This window comes from Desmodus rotundus, chromosome 4 (assembly GCF_022682495.2).
Source record: "Desmodus rotundus isolate HL8 chromosome 4, HLdesRot8A.1, whole genome shotgun sequence".
Classification (NCBI taxonomy): domain Eukaryota; kingdom Metazoa; phylum Chordata; class Mammalia; order Chiroptera; family Phyllostomidae; genus Desmodus; species Desmodus rotundus.
In genome coordinates, this window is record NC_071390.1 from 109,078,350 (window position 1) to 109,097,491 (window position 19,142).

Consider the following 19,142-nt stretch of genomic DNA (forward strand, 5'->3'; position numbering starts at 1 on the left):
GTGGTTGCTCTGTAGTGAGTAAAAAATGTTCAGGCAAAAGTTCTATCAAAAAGTATGTGTAATCTATATACTAGCATACATTTAATGTTGAATAAGATAAAAATTACAAGAAGTCATTAAAGAGCCAATTCTTTGTAGATTTTTTATTTGACAAAATCTTGGTAGAACTAAGAATTTAATGTTAGAAAAGACAATGCAATTGGGCTCCTTGACAATTTCTTCATGCATGTGCATAATGAGACACTCCAAAGCTTTCAGAGATGTTTTTAGCTTTTTTCTTTCTCAGGTGGTAAGTTAATGACTCTAGGACTACAGCTTGATTTATGCTAAAGATATTTGAGCCAAGTGTTTAACACAGAAGCTTTTAACCGCTGCAATCTAGCTTCTGCCATCGTAACTCCACTGAAATTGCTCCTCCAAGGAGACGTCCACCTTTGAGATCCTGTCCTTGCCCCTCCAGGCTGAGGAGAGGTCTACTCTTCCAGGCCCCACACTGCTTTGACAGCCTATGTTAGCGCTTAGGTCCTTTTATAACCTAATCATAGTTATATCGTCCGCACATGCTCCTTGAAGGGCAAGAACTATTTCATTCATTTCAGCATGTCCTGGACAGTGGTGCTATCACTGATGTGATTTGCTACTTACTATATTCCAGGCCCCAGTAACACACATTACATGGGTTTTTTAATTCAACTCTCAACCTATAAAGTGGCTACTATTATTATCCCCAATTTTCAGGCGTAGAAACTAAAGTTTCAAGGTATTAAGTAACTTTTTAAGATGACCCAGCTAATAAGTGATAAGGTAAGGATTTGAACCCAGGCAGTGTAGGCTGGAACTTAACACTAACAAACATATATCTTAATTAAATGTGTTAATGAATATATTTAAAAATAGCTTGCTTGCTTGATTTGTTTTACTAGTTCCCAGAGGATTACTTTATTTATTGGGCTAACAAGAAGTTAAGAAAACGGATTCTGAATTCAGAAGCTACTTATGTTGACAGCACCAATGCATTTCAAATTATTTAAGAATGACATAAAGACACATTGACAAAAGTATCTTAAGTTGATGGATGTCCATGGATTTATCCTCTGATAACTTTTGTGTAATTTTGGATTACTGGGAAATACTCATAGTCATTACAATATACATAGAAAAATGTTATGTTTTTAAAAAACATTTTAAAATATTTTAAAAAACTGATCGTAGTGTTTCACCAAAGCCAAAAAAACAGCGAAACAAGAAACAACAATTAAGAAACAGACCTAAGCCATGTATATCTGTCCTGAAAAACACAAACAAATATATCTGACTAAGTAGGAAAGAACAGTTACTGTAAAAAATTCACAGTTGTCTTGTCTGAGTACCTGTAGAGTTAGGGTTATGCACTCATGAAGAAGGGATGAAATATTTTACTTAAATCTAAAATTGGGTTTTGAGTTTCTGCCTTTGTGTCTGTGTAATTTCGGTTTCAATTTTATTTAATGTGCTAATTAAAAATGGGTCAAATCATTGAAGTTAAGAACAATCTAACAATAGCCAGGGCGGGGACAGTGGGAAGAGGGGATTACAGGAACTACTATAAAGGACACATGGACAAAACCAGGGGGGAGGGTGGAGGTGGGGGAGGGAGGTGGGTTCGGCTGGGGTGGGGTGGAGGGATGGGGAGAAAAGACATACAACTGTAATTGAATAACAATAAAAATTAAAAAAAAATGGGTCGAATAATCCTGCCCCAAAAGAGAACATTTCTGGCTACTCTTTTATAAAAAACCACTATTTGTTCAAGTCTATTTTTTCATTTATATGTACACATAAGTTTACTTAACAAATGCTTATAGTCATCCCTATAAAGGTGCTTAGGCAGGACTGCTAAGGTTTAAAAAGAATCTGTATTTATTGAGCACTTAAAACTTACCAGGTACTATTCAAAGTACTTGACGTAGCTTACTTTAGCTCCTCCAGCAGCCAACCCTGTAAGGCCAGCACTGCCACTGTGCCCACTTTAGGGAGAGAAAGCTGAGGAAGGCAGAGGGTAGGTGCACTTGCTCTGGGTCTCACTGCCGAGCTTCTAGCCCAAGCAGACTGGCCTCAGAGCCTGTACACCTGACCATCCAGTTCTGCTACCCAGAAACTTCTGAGAGAGTCACAGCACCAGCCTAACCTTTCAGTTCTCTTCTGTGCAACAATCACCCCATAAACAGTTACTGAGTGTTGGGTGTGTACGAGAACCGTGATAGGACAGTGCCCGAGCCTTGCGCTCAGAGAAGGGCTCACTGCCGACCTGGGTTTCAGAACCAACTCCACCCTTCTGGCTGTGTGAACTTGTGCTTTAAGCCCTTTATGCCACGGTTTCTTTATATATAAAATGACAATAATAATCATGTCTCAGAGTAAGCATGAAATGTGATAACTATTTAGCAAAGGATAGTAAACAAATATTACAAACCAGTATAGAAAGTTCTATAAGGAAGAACTGTTGAAATTATATTGGTGCTTTGGGGGAGGTGGTAACAAGAAAAGAATGAGAAAATGGGAGTTTTGAGGGGAGGGTTCTAAATTAAAGCCAAGTCCTAGATCCAAAGTTTCATAAGTTTATTTTGTATATTAAACTTAATACAAATGCATGTGTTTCATCATTTGCAGACTAAGGTAACATGTACTGAGTACCTTTTATGTGCAAGGCACTGCAGTAGGATTTTCCCACATTCTCGGTATCTGGTGTTTACAAGACTCTGAGGCGTTGACACTGCAGTTGGCTGTGATTAGAGCTCACTGTTGTTCTCCTTTAGGCACAGATAACCATTATCGGTGTGCTGCCTGCAACCAGCCATAGCCCCACGTGGGTGCTTATGTTTGTGTTTGTGCATAGATGAACAAATCTGTATTTGGGTCGCTTTAAACGTCACAGCATAAAAAAGATAATACATTGTGAATTTTTAAAACTGTATAGTATTTTTTACATTTAAAAAAGTAATAAAGCACCCTGGCTGGTGTGGCTCAGTGGATTGAGTGCCAGCCTGTGAACCAAAGTGGCGCCAGTTCAATTCCCAGTCAGGGCACATCCCTGGGTTGTGGGCCAGGTCCCTGGTAGGGGTCACATGAGAGGCAACCACACATTGATGTTTCTCTCCCTCTCTTTCTTCCCCCCCACCCCTCTCCCCAAGACTAAATAAATAACATATTTATTAAGAAATAATAAAACTGATTTTTAAAAAAGTAATAAAGCATAGATTTTATGTGTTATTTTTTCATTGCTTCTACCTCTAATCTTTCTCCTGTGTTCCAAATATCTAATCAGCATTCTGAGGATACTAAACCTACTGTTACTTCCTATCCAGAGTTGAAGGCTGCTTCTGCTCTTCCTTTCCCTATCTCAGTTAAAGAAGTCAGGACAAGCTAGTGACCAACCTCGTTTTTCAAGATAGAAATTTGGAGCTTACTTCCTACTGAGTCACCAAGTCCCTTGACGGGTACCTCCCACATGTCTCTCAGCTCTTTTCAGGCTCACTTCTTGAGCACAGACCCTCCCAGCCTCTTGCCTGGCTGACTGCATCTTCCTTTGGTTTGTGTGTCTCTGCTACATTCTTCCATCTATCATCCACAACATTGTTCCAGTTTCCATTCTAAAACAAAGGTATGATTACTTCTCTATTTGAAACTTGCAATGGTTCCCTAGGGCCCATGAGATAAAGGCCAAGGGCACTTGCAAGTCACCAACTGGCCCCGCCCTGCTTTTATAGCATCATCTGCTACCAATGCAACATTGGAACACTTGTCAATCATACAACTTTGGACCTAATCCTCCCAATGCTGGGCATTGTTCAGAGTCCATCTTCAATTACACAATTTCCGTCCAATCTGTTTTATAAAACATTCCTATAATATTATTATATATTTTGTTTTCTCCTCTGGACTTCCACCAAATTTTAAAGAGCTCATGGCTAAGTAATAAGAAGACTAAAAGGCACCTAAGTTTGGATGCCTTAGCACTGATGGTCCTGTCACCTACAGGAGTCAATGTCCTCCACCAGGGACGTCGTAGCCCAGTCTCATTAATGCCATTGAGCACCATCCATGGACAAAATTTCTTTACCCAATGACGGGCACACTGCACAGTCCCCTAGCTCCAGTGAGTTTCCACTGAACAGATGAATCAAATGGCTTGCCAGCTGAATAATGTACAGATAATATCCATATTTTTTTTGCTTTTCTTTATAAGTATGTTATTCTTCCATCAAGGTAATAAGCTCCTAACTGAGTTTTCATGGACAATTATGAATGTGCATTATTAAATTTAATATCTCTTGATAGCAAAAAATAATCACGAATAAAAAGCAAATTATATTTATTTGGTATATAAATAAAATTATAATACTGATATTGGTAAAGATAAAATTCTATTTCACTAATATACATAAGCCCTTTATCAGCTATTCCTCAATTTATCTTTGAAGTACATTTGAAACTTAAAAATTAAAGAAAGAGTAAGTTTAGTTATTAGCATTAGAATAACCCATTTAAGAGAAGTTTTACACAACTCAAACAATTGCTCCTGGTACATCAATGCCTATCAAAAAAGAATGCTAAGAAAAGTGTTAAAGCATTAAGAGAATTGTTTAAGATTGAACGTACTTTGTGTTATGGAATAATTTACCTCTGTTTCCAAATATGTGATCTACATGGGTTTTGAAACCAGAGCCTCAGCTGCAATAACAATATAATTGAATTAAAGTTGCTGACTGGTCCAGGGTAAAACATTATCATCATTAATGATTTTTTAAAATTAAGCTTTAGTCTAGAAGAACTTAACAACTATAGCGTGTGTTCACAAATAAAAACTAAAACAGCCCTGGCTGGTGTGGCTCAGTGGATTGAGTGTCCGCCTGCAAACATAAGGGTCACCAATTCGATTCCCAGTCAGAACACATGCCTGCACTGCAGGCCAGGTTCCCAGTGGGGGCCACGTGAGAGGCAACCACACATTGATTTTCCTCTCTTCTTCCCTACCCCTCTCTCTAAAAATAAATAAATAAATAAATAAATAAATAAATAAATAAATAAAGTAAGTAAGTCTTTAAAAAACTAAAACAAAAAATCTTTGACACTAAAGATTGAATAAAAGTTGAAATGATTTTTCTGGTCTAAAAAAGTCACAAGATGATTATTTTTGTTGCCTCCCTTTATTAAAGACCCAAAGTGGATACATGCTAGCAAACTGTCTTCCTGTGTAATGTGCAAGGGAACACGTTTTAAACAGCAATTTATTTCTTATTTAAAAGGTACGGCCAAACTCTAATCCCATATAGGTCTGTGGGAGTTCTCAGCAGGATTCTCACTCTATGCAATTTGATAATAATAGATCACTCGTTCTTATTTAAGAACTCTCCCAACTAGTTGGGGTTTATAACATCAAGGTACTTCGATACTGTAAAGAGAGTATGCAATTGCACACACAGCACACTATTAACAAAATTAGTGCGTGGTCATTGAATATAAAGCGGCAAGTCAGATGGATATTGCAGACATCATCCAACATCTTGGACCTGAAACAACATTCTGGCTATGATATTAAAATAGAAAAATCTTTGCAGAGCGTTAACCTATCATTACACAGAGTAAAGGACATGCACTGCAGCCTAATTAGCAGTGTAGTTTGCATCTATAAAAAAGAATTAGCGCTGCTGCTCCTTTTTTTATTATTAGTTTGTGTTTCCAGAAAGGTATGACTTTATCTGTAAGGTTCAGTTCATTTATGCTCATTTACAAAGGATTTAATTATGTTCTTTTAGCTCACTACACTGAGGAAATTGAAAATGGCCACTTCAAAATTTAAAATGTTAGAGAAATTAGTGAGTAGATTACTTACTCCATAACCTTTCTTCTTTCAGAGAAACAGAATGGAGGCATGCTTAAATAAATAAGGCATAAGATTTTCAGAAGAGAAAATTCTAGGCAAGCAAATTATTCATCGTTTTCCTTTCCTCTTTCCCACGTGTATTCTGCAAGTTTTTCCAGTTTGCCCGGGCAGCATGAGTTAAGAGGAAAGTGTAGCAATATGATAAAATTCCTGACAGTTACATCACTTTAGCGTCAGCAGCCAGAAAATATCAACTTACATCTGAGGAAGGTGATTCCAGAACAATGCCAAATCCCAGCACGTGGTTCTCCGAGGCGGAAGTGTGCTCAGCCGCCTGGACGGCAGACTGCTCTGAGGCCACAGCTGTCTTCTTCTCAGTCTCTAACACACTGGGCTTCTGTTCCACAGTAAGAGGTTCTACAGTCTTGGGGGGCACTTTTTTCTTTTTATTTCTCTTGCGTGAGACAGCGGTTCGCTGGGAGCATATAAGGGAAATTGGGGACTGTTGTCTGTTTTGGGTTCCAACTGTGAACAACAAACAAAAATATGTACAGGCACTTGTGTCCAATTTAGGAAAAACTTAGCACCCATCTACCTGCATAATCCACAAGCTGAGACTGCCATGGGGAAAGCGCACCAGAATAAAATGAAGCACGCTGGACCTGGCTTTACCAAATGTGGGCTCTGCAGCACCTTAAAGTTCTACAGGCAGAAAAACACCCAAGGGAGAACTCTGCTGCCAATGCTGGTGAACAATTGGCTGTACTGCTACTGCTGGGTTCAGTGAAAGGAAAGGATGATGAGCTCTGAGAAAGCACCTGAGCATCATTTTACAAATCATGTGACATTTTCATATCAATGAGAACTCCAAACTTAAATTGAGGTATAGATGTCCATGCTTTCAGGTAAGTTTCAGGAATATTCCAATTGTCATTTGGGGTTAAACTGATCAGTAGATGGCACTGAAACAGACAAACACTGGACATGGATGATCATTTGGGTAAGACTGAGCAACGGAGCAAACGAATCAGTCTGGAATGACCAGTATGCATGCACCAGGGAGCACGTGGGCAAAGCCTGCTAGTCACTTGTCAGGTCCAGTAACTCCTTCCTCACAAGCCAGTACTGTCCACACATCAACTATTTCCACAGCACTCCACTGCTGGTTCAGACTAGGCCACTTCTCCACACCACGGTTTTATGTGGCTGAAAAGTAGAAATAATATAGTTCTATACAAGTCGAGCAAGTGAGTAAATTCCAGAAAAGACAAGAAGCACTGAACAATAACTAAGTACTAATACTGAAAATATACTTAAAGAAACAAGGATGGTAATTATAGTTTTCACAGGTGCACTTTGAAAAGTAATGTTTGTTAATATTTACAAATACTTTCATGGAAAGTTTAATAGGAAAAAATGGCCTTGTTATTTAAATTTTCACGTGTTAAAAGGGCTTACTAAATGTGACCATAGGGTATGCTTGCCTTTTTGGCTTACCTATAAATAAATACCTTAAATGAAAATTGAAGCTCTTTAACTGAAAATAAATGTAGACTGCAAATAAAGAATAGTCGTACTCTAAACCTGGTATTTTCATCTCCAGGCTGGAAAGAAATTTATAACTGAGTGTTAGAAATGAACTATTGTACTTGCACTGCATGTAAACTGAAATGTTTTTAATCACCAGTGCAGGAATTCGCCGAGCTCACTGGGTTCTGAGCCCACCTGGCTGTACATTAGAATCACCCCAGAGCTTGAAAAAAGTTTCAGCATTTCAGCCTCACCCCGGACTAATTGAATCGAAATTCCATCCAGGGTTGGTGCCCAGACATTGAGATTTTCCTGAAGCTCCTCAAGTATTCCCAATGTACAAGCCGGAGTGCAGAGCTTTTCTCTGTTCTCTCCAAATTTTCACCCAAGGCTGAGTATCCCCAAAGTCAAGTGGGCGACTGAAGCAATTGTCAAGTCTCGAACACACGCCTCTCCAAGCCTCACTACTCTAAATTAAAAGTGAAAATGTTTTTGGTTACAAAAATACAAGGGACTGAGTTTTCTTCTCCTCTTGCAAGTCTAGACATAGCTGAAGTTCCTTGCATCCAGATCTTATCACTTGATCCTACTTCTTGTCTTCCTAAAGACAAAACTTTCTAAACACATATAAATTAAATTGAACCTTAAAGGCAATAAACCCTAGCCACACAACAAGTTAAAGAAGAGTAATTTATTCAGTTGATCCTTTCTGCCCTTCTACACCTTTGGACTCACTCCTGCCATAATCTGCAAAGGTTCAGAAAAGAAAACATTGCAACAAAGTGGCATTTACTTGAAAGTTTCTAAAATGGCTTTTATAGTTGCCATTTCAGTAGTAAGGAGCTTAAGTAATAAAATAAATCATTACAATTTCCTATGCATATTTTCTTAAGTGCTAACAAATTCTTCCTCTGAAAACAGAGTCTGTACACAGGTAAGTAATTTTTCTGAGTTCCTTACTCAGGAGATGTTAGCCTTTCCAGCCAGATTAGTAAGAACCCAGGTTATCATGGTTGAACAGGTAGGGTAAATGCTTACTGAGCCGACCAAAAAAATGCTTTGGTATGCAATCAAACCAAATTCAGCACATAAAATTAGATGTTGCTTTTCAGAGAGCCTTCTGTTCGCCTTACTTCCATGTGATCTTGGGTGACTGAGATGTCTTAAGTATTTAGCTTTTTAATATCAAAAGCACATCACTAATATTAAAATTTTACTAGAAGTCACTAAAAGGCATCACGTACAATTTCCAAACACTGACCTTTGTGAACAGCTTTACAAGGGAAGGATGGGAATGCTAGTCATATATAACTGTGCTGCTTTAGGCCAAGGTCAAGAAGCAGTTTTCCCTGACAAGAGGAAAGGCTTAATAAAATGATTGCTTATATTCTGTACGTGTGACAAAAGGGTTCTTTTCTCCCTCTAATTGTGAGGATTAGAAAACAGAGCCACTGTCGCGAAGACCTAGACTTCCAGACTTCTAGGAAATGCTCTGTGGTCTTTAGGACGACACTCAGGAAATAGCTTACACTCGTGTCATGCTTCACAGAACTCATTTACTATCTCATTCTCTTTTGAAAACAACCCCGAGAGTGAGACACTAATACTCTTGTAACAGAGGAGAAATCTGAGGCTAAGAGAAGTTGCTTGGGTAGAGGAGGAAAAACTGAACTCTGACCCCAAACTGCAAATTCACTGCTCTTCTTTCTTCATCTTGTCTAACAGGAGTGAGGCCAAAAAAAGGTGTCATGTAAATAAAGAAGACAAAACGTGTCTTTGAGCTTCTCTGTCCTGAATGCTAGGGAGAAAGGTCACGAGCAGAGAGTGAGGGCCAGCATCTCTTGCCAGTTTATGCTCTTCACCACTGGGGCCCAGGCTTCCTAAAGGGCTCCTCCACACCCGCGTGGTTTCCTACTGCCACGCCAGCCCCACCAGGGACTTGAGCAGGAGTGGGGTTGTCAGAGATGAGGCAGCCTCATTTTCTTTCCTGATTGGAATGGAACCTCTTTGTCAATTCACATTCAGACAATGAGATGAAGAACTTTGCCCACCTTCCTGTTTAACTGTTTCAAAATACAATGAACTGACATGCGTGAGGTGTTAGGAGATCAGTGGGTGAGGTATACAGAGCACATGTACATACGTAGAGGAGGAGTAGTATTAACAATAAAATATCTGATAGATTTGCTAAAGGGAAAATGGGTTGAAGAAAAAGCTAAGAAAATGGATACTTGAAAAATCACGGCAAGACAGCACAGAGGAAAGAACTTGATAATAAAAGCACTCTAAACATCCCAACTTTAGATGTCAGATATGTATTAAGAATCACAGGACTCGATCTGAGGTATAATCTTTGTACCTGCTTGAATTTGCATTAATTTGCGCATGGTCTTGAGTTCCTGGAGAATGGCCTGCAATGTTGATTGGCAGTTACAGGTACAGCAGTTTGATCCAGCTGACGAGTTCAATACTGGAAGTTCTCCTAAGCACGAAAGAAAAGAATGACATACTCCAAACAACACCAAAATTATAAAGAGGAAAAAAAGATACCTTGACAGGACTCAAAGCCTGTGCAATTATTATGAGACTGTGTCTAAGGAAAATGTACCCAATATTTTTCACAACTTAAATTTGGGCATCTGACTTTATCTAATTATCTAGGTTTCTGTATTTATTATAAGGTGTGTGTACTTCATGGGGCGGTGGAGCCTGCAGGAAAGTCCACAAACAATGCACTGTCACAGCAGGCCTTCCTATTGTCACACCAGTTCATCTCAGATAACAATAGCTTAAAAATTCACTGGACACATGCTCACGCTATTTTGCACAAAAAACCAGCTCTGAGGAACAGCCTTACAAAAATAACTGGCAACTATATGTGTTATAAGAGTTCATATTAAGAATTAAATGTGTCTAAGTTTGAAAAAATAGTCTTAGTATTAAGCATGCTATCTCAAAAATTAAGAACTGACAACACACTAAAACTTTTAAGGCGCTCTCTGGGTGCAGTGTGTGGGGGTGGGGAAGAGTGGGGGGGCAGGGTATGGGAGGATATGCTTGCTCTTGATGGGTTAGAGGGTGTTGATGTGTGGGCTTTTCTCCAACTTAATAAAGGCAATCCTCCTATATCTTTTTTCCATTACCAATTCTGACAGTTCCGTCATTTTAGTTTTTTTTTCACTGTTTAAATCCAATATATTTTCCTTAAAATAACTATCCTATTCTTTTCCCCTTATAAGCAAACAAACATCTTCCTACTGTCCTTAGAATAAAAGGGAACATTTGGAAAATCACGTTTTCAGGGGCACCCCTTCTAGCATCAGTACCCAACCCCATTCCCATAAAGTGGGCTGTGTAAGTAAGTCACTGCTATCACTCTAAATCCTATAATATTTATTAGTCGTGGATGCTATAGAAAAATTCACCAGAGCAGAACCATGCAATACTTAGATAACAATGTTTGGAGTAGCACAATTATCTACATTCAAAGTTGTAGCAAACTGAGGAGTTATAACACCTTGAAATTACAAATAATTTCAGTGAAATACCAGTCACAGTTATATATGATAAAATTCTCTTGAAAAGATGAAACAAACACAAAAAAGATCTATTTTCAAATGAATACGAGGTAATTTATGTTTGTAGCTTTCAACACAACGTTTTCCTACAAAGTAAATGCTCCTTCCTTGCTGTGTACTGGAAGAGAGAACTCTGTTCACCCAGAACTTACTGATGTGGGGTGTACTAACTCCACCCATACCCGAGGGCAGCTTACTTCTCTTCGAGTTTCTTCCATAGCCAAAGAATCGGGGGGTCCTTGTAGACTATTCCTAATCACTATTCTCAGTACTGTCTTTCTTCTTTTTAGAGGACAAAACCAACTCCTTTCAGCTTGTTATAAATCATTTTCTAATTTGAAAGAGAACACTGACTTTTTATTTTTATGGAGGAGGAGTCTTTCAAGAGCCCTCTCCCTATAAGCTGGAAGCAGGCCAACCTATGAACCTGATGTTGACTTATGTAATAGAGAAAGAGAAGACACAGGTACACCTCCTCGGGTCCCTCGGGTCTCATCAACAGTGTCCCAGGATGGCTTTTCATGCATCTGAACTGGTTACTGCAAATTGTGTTTAAAAAATAATAATCAAAACAATTCTCTTAATCTTGAAGGATAACAAATGGGAAAAATCCTTTACTTTTCAAGGAAACTGAAAATGACATTTTACTTTTTTCTTGTGGGAACTATAGATCTTCACATCTATACATAGTTTATAGAACAAGTAACATCCAATGTCACTGGAAGAAACTTAACATGACTGGAAAAAAATCATCCATTTTTTCCGTAAGCTTTGGAAAAAAACCTCCAATTTGATTTTTTTCTCAACAATTAGAAATTTCAATTAAGGAAATTTTACTTTAAAGGAATACATTTCAACCCTCACAAAGCAAGTTGTAAAATACGGATCGTTTGGTTCAGTAGCTGGGACGTGAGGTTAAAACAGGGACTAGGGTGCTGGTTTATCAGTCTTTCCCGTAACTATGACTCTTCTGATAATGAAGAAAAGCAACGGTGTGGGCAAGAGGATGTATTAATAATACACCACATGACCAGGAATCTTCTGTTAACGACAAAGGGGAGGGCGCTCTTTCTGCCCTAGTGTTCAGTCTTTTGTGACAATATCTGTACATCAGCAAACGTCAGCTACAACTTCTTAAAGGGCTAAAATCTCAAAAGAAATAATCATTTCTACTATAGAACCCCAGTCTTTCCTGATTCTCAAGTCTGGTATTTTATATTCCGCAACTTTTTCCTCCATGTCTTCCCTGTCTCTTAAAATAACTCACCTAAGGCAGGTGACTAAGGTAGGGCTTAATGTACAGCATTAGTGTCATTTTCTTATAACACTGATGAGAAAAAGAAAGCAATTCCGGGCCAAGGCCACTGTCTGTCTGGACTTGGCACGTGCTCCCCGTCTGCGTGGGTTTCCTCCCGCATCCCAGTGATGTGCCCCTGAAGTCCACCACTGTGCCGCTGTTGTCCCAGTCTGAGTGAGTGCGGGTGTGAGTGGCCCTGTGATGGAAGGGCATCCTGTCCAGGGTGGGTCTACGCCTTGCACCCTGAGCTGCTGGGAGAGGCTCTGGACACCCGTGATCCTGAACTGGAATCAGTGAGTTGGAAAAGAATTCTCTTACTTATTTGTATTCACCTTTCTGAAATGTATAGATAGCTCATATTTCCTTCAATGTGTAATATTAGAAGTGTTTTGGGTCTTTATTTAAAAGTTTGGTGATGCTTTTGTGACCAGAAATAGGCTGCAGGAACAAGTGGTCTATGGTAAAATTGGTTTCATTGTATGTTATTTTGCTTGAAGTCACAGTTTCCAAACACCTACCTGATGATATTAAGTGAGGACTTACTGAACACAGCGAACATTTAGGAATAAAACAACATTCGGACAACCCCCCATAAGAACATTCTAAATTCCAACGACCATACCGTTGGAGCTCCCAGCAGTGTGGGGCTGACTCTGGAAGGTTCTAGCGCGGGGGCCAGACTGCCCTGAGAACTGCCCGCTCTGGGCTGGGAACTCGTTCCACGCCCCCCGAGAAGAAGGGTGGAGGCTCTGTGGGGCCTCAGAAGAGTTCAAACGCTGGGGCCAGATGGAGTCCAAATCCTGGGGCTCTTCTTTTAATTTTTCGCCTTCCTTGCCAACACGCTGATAGATCCTCCCAGTGCTATCGTTCAGTAACCTTCTCATTCCTGTGATTTGTTTTTTAATTTCCATGCTTTCACCTCCTAATGGGAACAGGGCCAAAGAGAGCACTGTAAATTAGCAAAAGAAAAAACAATCCACTACCAAAAGATACCACCACCTCTTCTCTGGAAATGGCAAAGATTACTGATTCCAGGTGCAACCTTCTAGATACTAAGTAGTCCATAAAAATTAAAGGCAAGGAAACTGGCTATGGTCTAAAGAAACTGAATATATTCCTGGTGCATCTCAGCTTAATTTCTTTCTGGACAAACTCTTTTATGAAAAAAGAGGTTTTCTGAGTGAGTTTCATCTGGGACATACTTTAAATTCCCTCCTTGGGAGTGCTTTCCGGGTGAGGGTGTCATAAGAAAACAGGCTGAGGCAGAAGATGGAGGATGGGGCTCCAAGACTAAAACCCCCACCTGGAGCTGCTCCAGCCGACAGCTGTTAACGGTGAAGCCTGCAGGGCGGCTCGCCCACCTGCTCCAGTCGGGCGCAGATACCAGGAAGAACGGGTGGCACGGGCTGGCATGCAGAGCTTTTTGAGGCCCAGCTGTGTGCTCCAGTACGACACAGTCGGTGGAGGCATCACCGTCAGAGGTGAGAGGATGGGGCATAGAAACATCAGGGCAAGGGAGAAACGTCTTGTCTTTCTCAGACCAGCTCACAAGGGAGGCGCCCTTGGGACTGTGACTCAGCCCAGTGGTGTCCAGGGGTCCCTGGCTGCACAAGCACCAGAAGGGGAAGTGCAGCCCCCCACTGCTGCCCTGTCCCAGGTCCGTCCTCCTGACCACCCCACCCTGGCCCTGTCTGGACCAAACCCACTGCCACTTCCACTTGGTAACCACATGCAAGAGAGAACAGGTTGTTTCAAAGCCCACCTCACCTGTGCACTGACTTTTTAAAGAAGAGTGGTAAAAATCACATCATATAAAACTTACCATCTTAGCCATTTTTGAGTACACAGGTAAGTACTGCACTTAGTCACATCGTTGTGCAGCTCCAGAAGGTTTACACTGAGGGTTTTTTCAGATTCTTTTTCCCTGAGGGGATTTCTTTTTTTTGAACTAAGGTACCTCCCTACTGCACTGGGGGTACTTAGTAAATATTACTTAAAGATGACTGTCAAACTATACAAATAGAAAATATTTTCTAGAAATAAGACCAATAGAAGATGTCGATATCTATTAGGAGCTATTTCAAACATAACACCTTCTTAAACTGTGCATCAGCCGGTATCTTCACAAAAGTTAAGAAAGGTGGATTTTCCCCTTCTAATCTGGGTGTTACAATAAAAGTATTATGCCAAGGTATGTACACATACTCCTGCAATCACTCTATTAAATGCTTGAAATTTAAACTATGAGGAAAAACAAAAGCCCCACAGAAAGTATCTATTAAGAAAAACAGCTCCTGCAAATAAATCCAGCACGTTTAACATAATGATGTTTTAATGCACTGAGTATCATGTGAGCCAGATTGCTCTATAGAACTGGTAACTACACAACAAATTTAGGTATTTTGTTTTGTCTAGTTAGATATTTTGTTAGTTAATATATAAATACATTACTGACTGTAAGGAAACTTTTATATGTTGTTTTGAAATCAGTATCTTCCATTTTTAAAATGACAATAAAATACTAACTCTGCCTTTAAGCCTAACATGGGTGAATACAGATATGACAGATTTCCAAATTTACAATACTGTTATGTGTTGAGAGGAGAAATACTTTAATTTGTAATAGAACCATTATTACATCAAGCACCTGGGAAAATGACAATATAGAAACAATAAATCATATTCCAGATTCTAAGAGAATGACCAAGCACAACTGCAGGGATGCAGCCAGGAGAATTTACAACCTCCCCAAGCTGTCTAGCACAGGGCGTGTCTGGAGGAGCTCCCGAAGGGGTTCTGGAAGATAAATCTACAGGCGATAAATCTACATGTGGTGCTAGTTTCAGCACCAAACACATACTTTCCTGGCTAGTTAACAGCACGGTTTGGGCAAGAAGCTTCTTTCCTGTGGAGATCTTGTCCTCGATTCCGATCAGGGAAGTCATGCACCCATCAAAGGCTGTGGCACACCAATCTGCGTTGGCACGGGCTAGTGGCTGCCACAACCCCTCCCTCCTGGCTCCCTGGCAAGAGCTGCACCGCAAGGCCACACTCTGCCTGGTTGAGTCAGTGCCAGGGTGCTTCTCCATAGGAACCCGGGCCCGGGCACGTCTCAGCAAAAGGGATACTCTCTTTTCAAAGGCTCCATCTCTGCCCTGGAGACTGAATGCTATGATAAAGTGCTGTCTTTGGGGGTGGGGAGAAGGTCCCAGGGATTCTGGACCTTTCTAAGTGCAAATCTGCTTGCCAGGACCTTAGTTTCTTAGTTCCAGAAGTTATACCTCTAGAAATCACAGGACTGGAGTTTTGCATGCTTTGTACTTTCACGTGGAAGACCAGAATCCTGGGCTGCAGGTCGAGCGCAGGAAAGAAGGGAAAGTGGAAAGGGAAATTCTGGTTGTCAGCTGCCCCTGTAATGTTTAAAATATTTCTTCCAAAGTCAAAACAACAATCAGACAACAAATGGGGACCCGGGGGGCCACGGAGGGGGAAGGAGTGCTGTGGGGGAGGCCAGCAGAGGCCAGGGCACACCTGACTGCGCTCAGCAGAGAGCCCACGGCCCATCTGACCACGGGGACATTTCAAAGGACAGAAAATAGAGAACTGCAGAAGCCAGTGAGAGGCAAGTGAAGGGACGGTGGGGAAGGGTGAAGGAGGGCTGACTGAGGGGACAGCTTCTTGGAGGAGACAGGCTGGGCGACCCTATAGAACAACGGGACGTGTATGAATGAATGGTCTCTGGGGTAACTGAATTGTCCTCCCTTGAGCCAAAGAAGCAGGGAGCCACCCTGGAAATACCGCTTGTGGGAACAGGTCCTGGAGCCCAATGACACATGCAAGTGACAATGGGCTCCTGCAGAGCAAGGGGAAGTGTGTCCTTGCACATTTGGGACAGATGGAGCAGAGGGTCAGCAAGGAGATCTGAAGAATAAAGTAGGGAGGACCAAAAACGCTGAGTCAACACACTTTGCCTGGGATGGAGTGGGTGCTGACCGCAAGTGATAGGTGAGCCTGCAGAAGTTCAGTCCCCAGATACTGGTGTGGGGCATGGACAGGCCTGGTGGATATTCCTGACACCTGGACTCACTTCTTGAATGTGCTAGGTTGTTACTTGATGTGGGGCAAGTCACCTACTCTTCTCAGACTTCAGACCAGACCTGTGCTCTGCACTGAGGGGTGCACAGCAGCCACTGAGGAGGGAGGTGGGCCCTGATGCCTCTGAAAATCATGTGTATCCTCTTCAAAAAACAGTGGGCTTATTCTGTCTTCACTATGGAGCCCAAGGCATGTGTTTGTTTTTTAATGCAGGGAGCCCATGTTCTTTGACTTTAAAAAAATGGTGCAAAGTATAAAAGAGACTCAAATTTGAAGCATTAGTTACCCTCTGTCTTTCCGGTTCTAATTAGTCAGTGTCTTCTCCACAGATAAATGCCAGGAAGAGGAAGCTCTTAGGGGCAATGGGCTATCTAAAGAAGCCTGATTACATAGGGAAATCTGTGCACGTTCTGATTTCTTTCCAAACCTCTCTAAGTCTTCACTTTAACTCAACCCCAAGAAGCGAAATCTTTTTAGACAAAACAAACAAAAAGAAATCTTACTAAAATGGGTCTATGCTATGTGGCTCCCTCCAGGTAAAACAACCTTAACTGTTTAGTAAGTGCACCCTTTGGACAAGGTCTAAAAAAGCCTGCAGGCTGAATTCCCCCTTCACTGAATTTCAAGGCTCGACCAGATCACTTTCCCTCACACAAAGAATTTACATAATACACACGGAGTCTTGCAACAGAGAAGTCATCACACAGGATCTCCCCTCACTTGGCCAGGAGAGAAGGATGGGCTACACAGAACACGACTGATTATTCATGGTCTGGGATTATAGAAGAAAAAGACGGCAATGTACAAACAGCGAGAGGTTGTACATGAAGATCATATGTCCATCTATGTATGTCTTCTTATGAAGGTTCATGAAGAACAAATGAACTGGTGCTGATGGACAGCAGATATTCCACAAACCTTTCTTGAATTAATGAAAGAAATGGCTGATCAGACCAAATGAGTCCAGTAGAATTAAATGTAACACTAAGGTTATACACCAAGAGTATCTTAATAGAATGAAATAAAAAAGTACCAGAAATAAATATTTCAACAAAAAATGATTTTCAAGTGCCTTCTGATTTCTGGTCAAGATGGAGGCGTAGGTAGACATGCTTCGCCTCCTTGCACAACCATAAGAAAGATCACAACTAACCTCAAAACAAAAAACATCCAGAACTGCCAGAAAATCAAACTGTATGGAAGTCCAACACCAAGGATTTAAAGAAGCCATATTCATCCAGATGGGAAGGAGAGGTGGAGATGGGGAGCTGGGACAGAGAGGACAGTGTTTTGGTGGCGGTGATGTGGCAGTGGCTAGAGGAATGGGCAGTCCCACATTCACATGTGGTGGATAAAAGTCAGGAGGGATACCTGGGGAGTGAGCAATCCCAGCCCTAGGACACACTGAGCAGCCCAGAGTTCCAGTGCCAGGAAGATAAAGCCTTATAACTTTTGGCTGTAAAAACCAGTGAGGGTTGGGGTAGTGGAAGAAACTGCTGGTCTCTCAGGACAGTCCATTTAAAGGGACCTAGCATGTATGCAAACCCACCTACTCTGGGATCCAATACCAGGGTAACAGCCAGGGGGGTGCCAGTCACACATGGAAAGTGGGTGAAGTGACTGGAAATGGGGCGAGTGCCAGGAAAGCCTCTAGCAGCCAGGCAGCGGCACTGTCTCCTCTCCAACCCCTCCCCCACATACAGTGCCACAAAGCAGCGAAGCCCCACACTGGCAAGTACCTAAGGCTCTGCCCCGTACAGTTTAACAGGTACACTAAGACAGGGAGTCAAAGCAGCTCTACCTAATACACAGAAACACAGCAGGGCTGCTAAACTGAGGAACAAAGCAATATGGCCCAAGTGCAAGAACAGAACAAAACCCCAGAAAAAGAACTAAGTGAAACAGAGATAGCCAACCTATCAGATGCAGAGTTAAAACACTAGTGATCAGGATGCTCAGAGAACTCACTGAGTAGGGCAAAAGCATGAAGGAAGAAATGAAGGCTGCACTAAGAGAAATAAAGAAAAATCCACAGGGAACCAACAGTGAAGGGAAGAAAGCTGGGGTTCAAATCAATGATTTGGAACATAATGAAGAAATACACAGTCAACCAGAACAGAATGAAGAAACAAAAATTTTTTAAAATGAGGAGAGAATAAGAAGACTTGGGGACATCTCCAAAAGTGCCAACATCTCAATCATAGGGATGCCAGAAGGAGAAGAGAAAGAGCAAGAAACTGAGAACTATTTGAAAAAAATAATTAAAGAAAACTTCCCTAATTTGGCAAAGGAAATAGACATACAGGCCCAGGAAGCACAGAGAGTCCCAAATAAGTTGGACCCAAAGAGGGCCGCACCAAGACACATCATAATTAAAATGCTAAAGGTTAAAGACAAAGAGAGAATCTTAAAAGCAGCAAGAGAAAAGGATGACCTCCAAAGGAGTTCCCATAAGACTATCAGCTGATTTATCAAAAGAAACCTTACAGGCAAGAAAGGGCTGGAAAGAAGTATTCAAAGTGATGAAAAGCAAGGACCTACAATCTAGATTGCTCTATCCAGCAAAGCTATCATTTAGAATAGAAGGACAAATAAAGTGCTTCCCAGACAAGGTAAAGGAGTTCATCACCACCAGACCCTTATTATACGAAATGTTAAAGGGACTTATTTAAGAAAAAGATCAAAACTATGAACATTAAAATGACAACAAACTCACAATTATCAACAACTGAATCTAAAAAAACAAAACAAACTAAGCAAACAACTAGAACAGGAACAG

At 41.0% G+C, this 19,142-nt stretch overlaps 1 protein-coding gene across 14 annotated transcripts in view; it reads right to left on the reverse strand.

Moving 5' to 3' along the window:
- BEND7 (BEN domain containing 7) overlaps nt 1-19,142 on the reverse strand; it is an 86,500-nt gene that overhangs the window by 45,257 nt on the left and 22,101 nt on the right. For all 14 annotated transcript variants that reach the window (XR_008426632.2, XR_008426629.2, XR_008426630.1 and 11 more), the window contains 3 exons: nt 12,891-13,190; nt 9,753-9,875; nt 6,123-6,388 (listed from right to left, as the gene is read on the reverse strand). Coding sequence is in view for 8 of the 14 variants with exons in the window: in XM_053922382.2 (XP_053778357.1) it covers nt 6,123-6,388; nt 9,753-9,875; nt 12,891-13,190 (689 nt within the window). In the remaining 6 variants the exon portion in view is untranslated. The remainder of the gene's footprint in view (nt 1-6,122; nt 6,389-9,752; nt 9,876-12,890; nt 13,191-19,142) is intronic.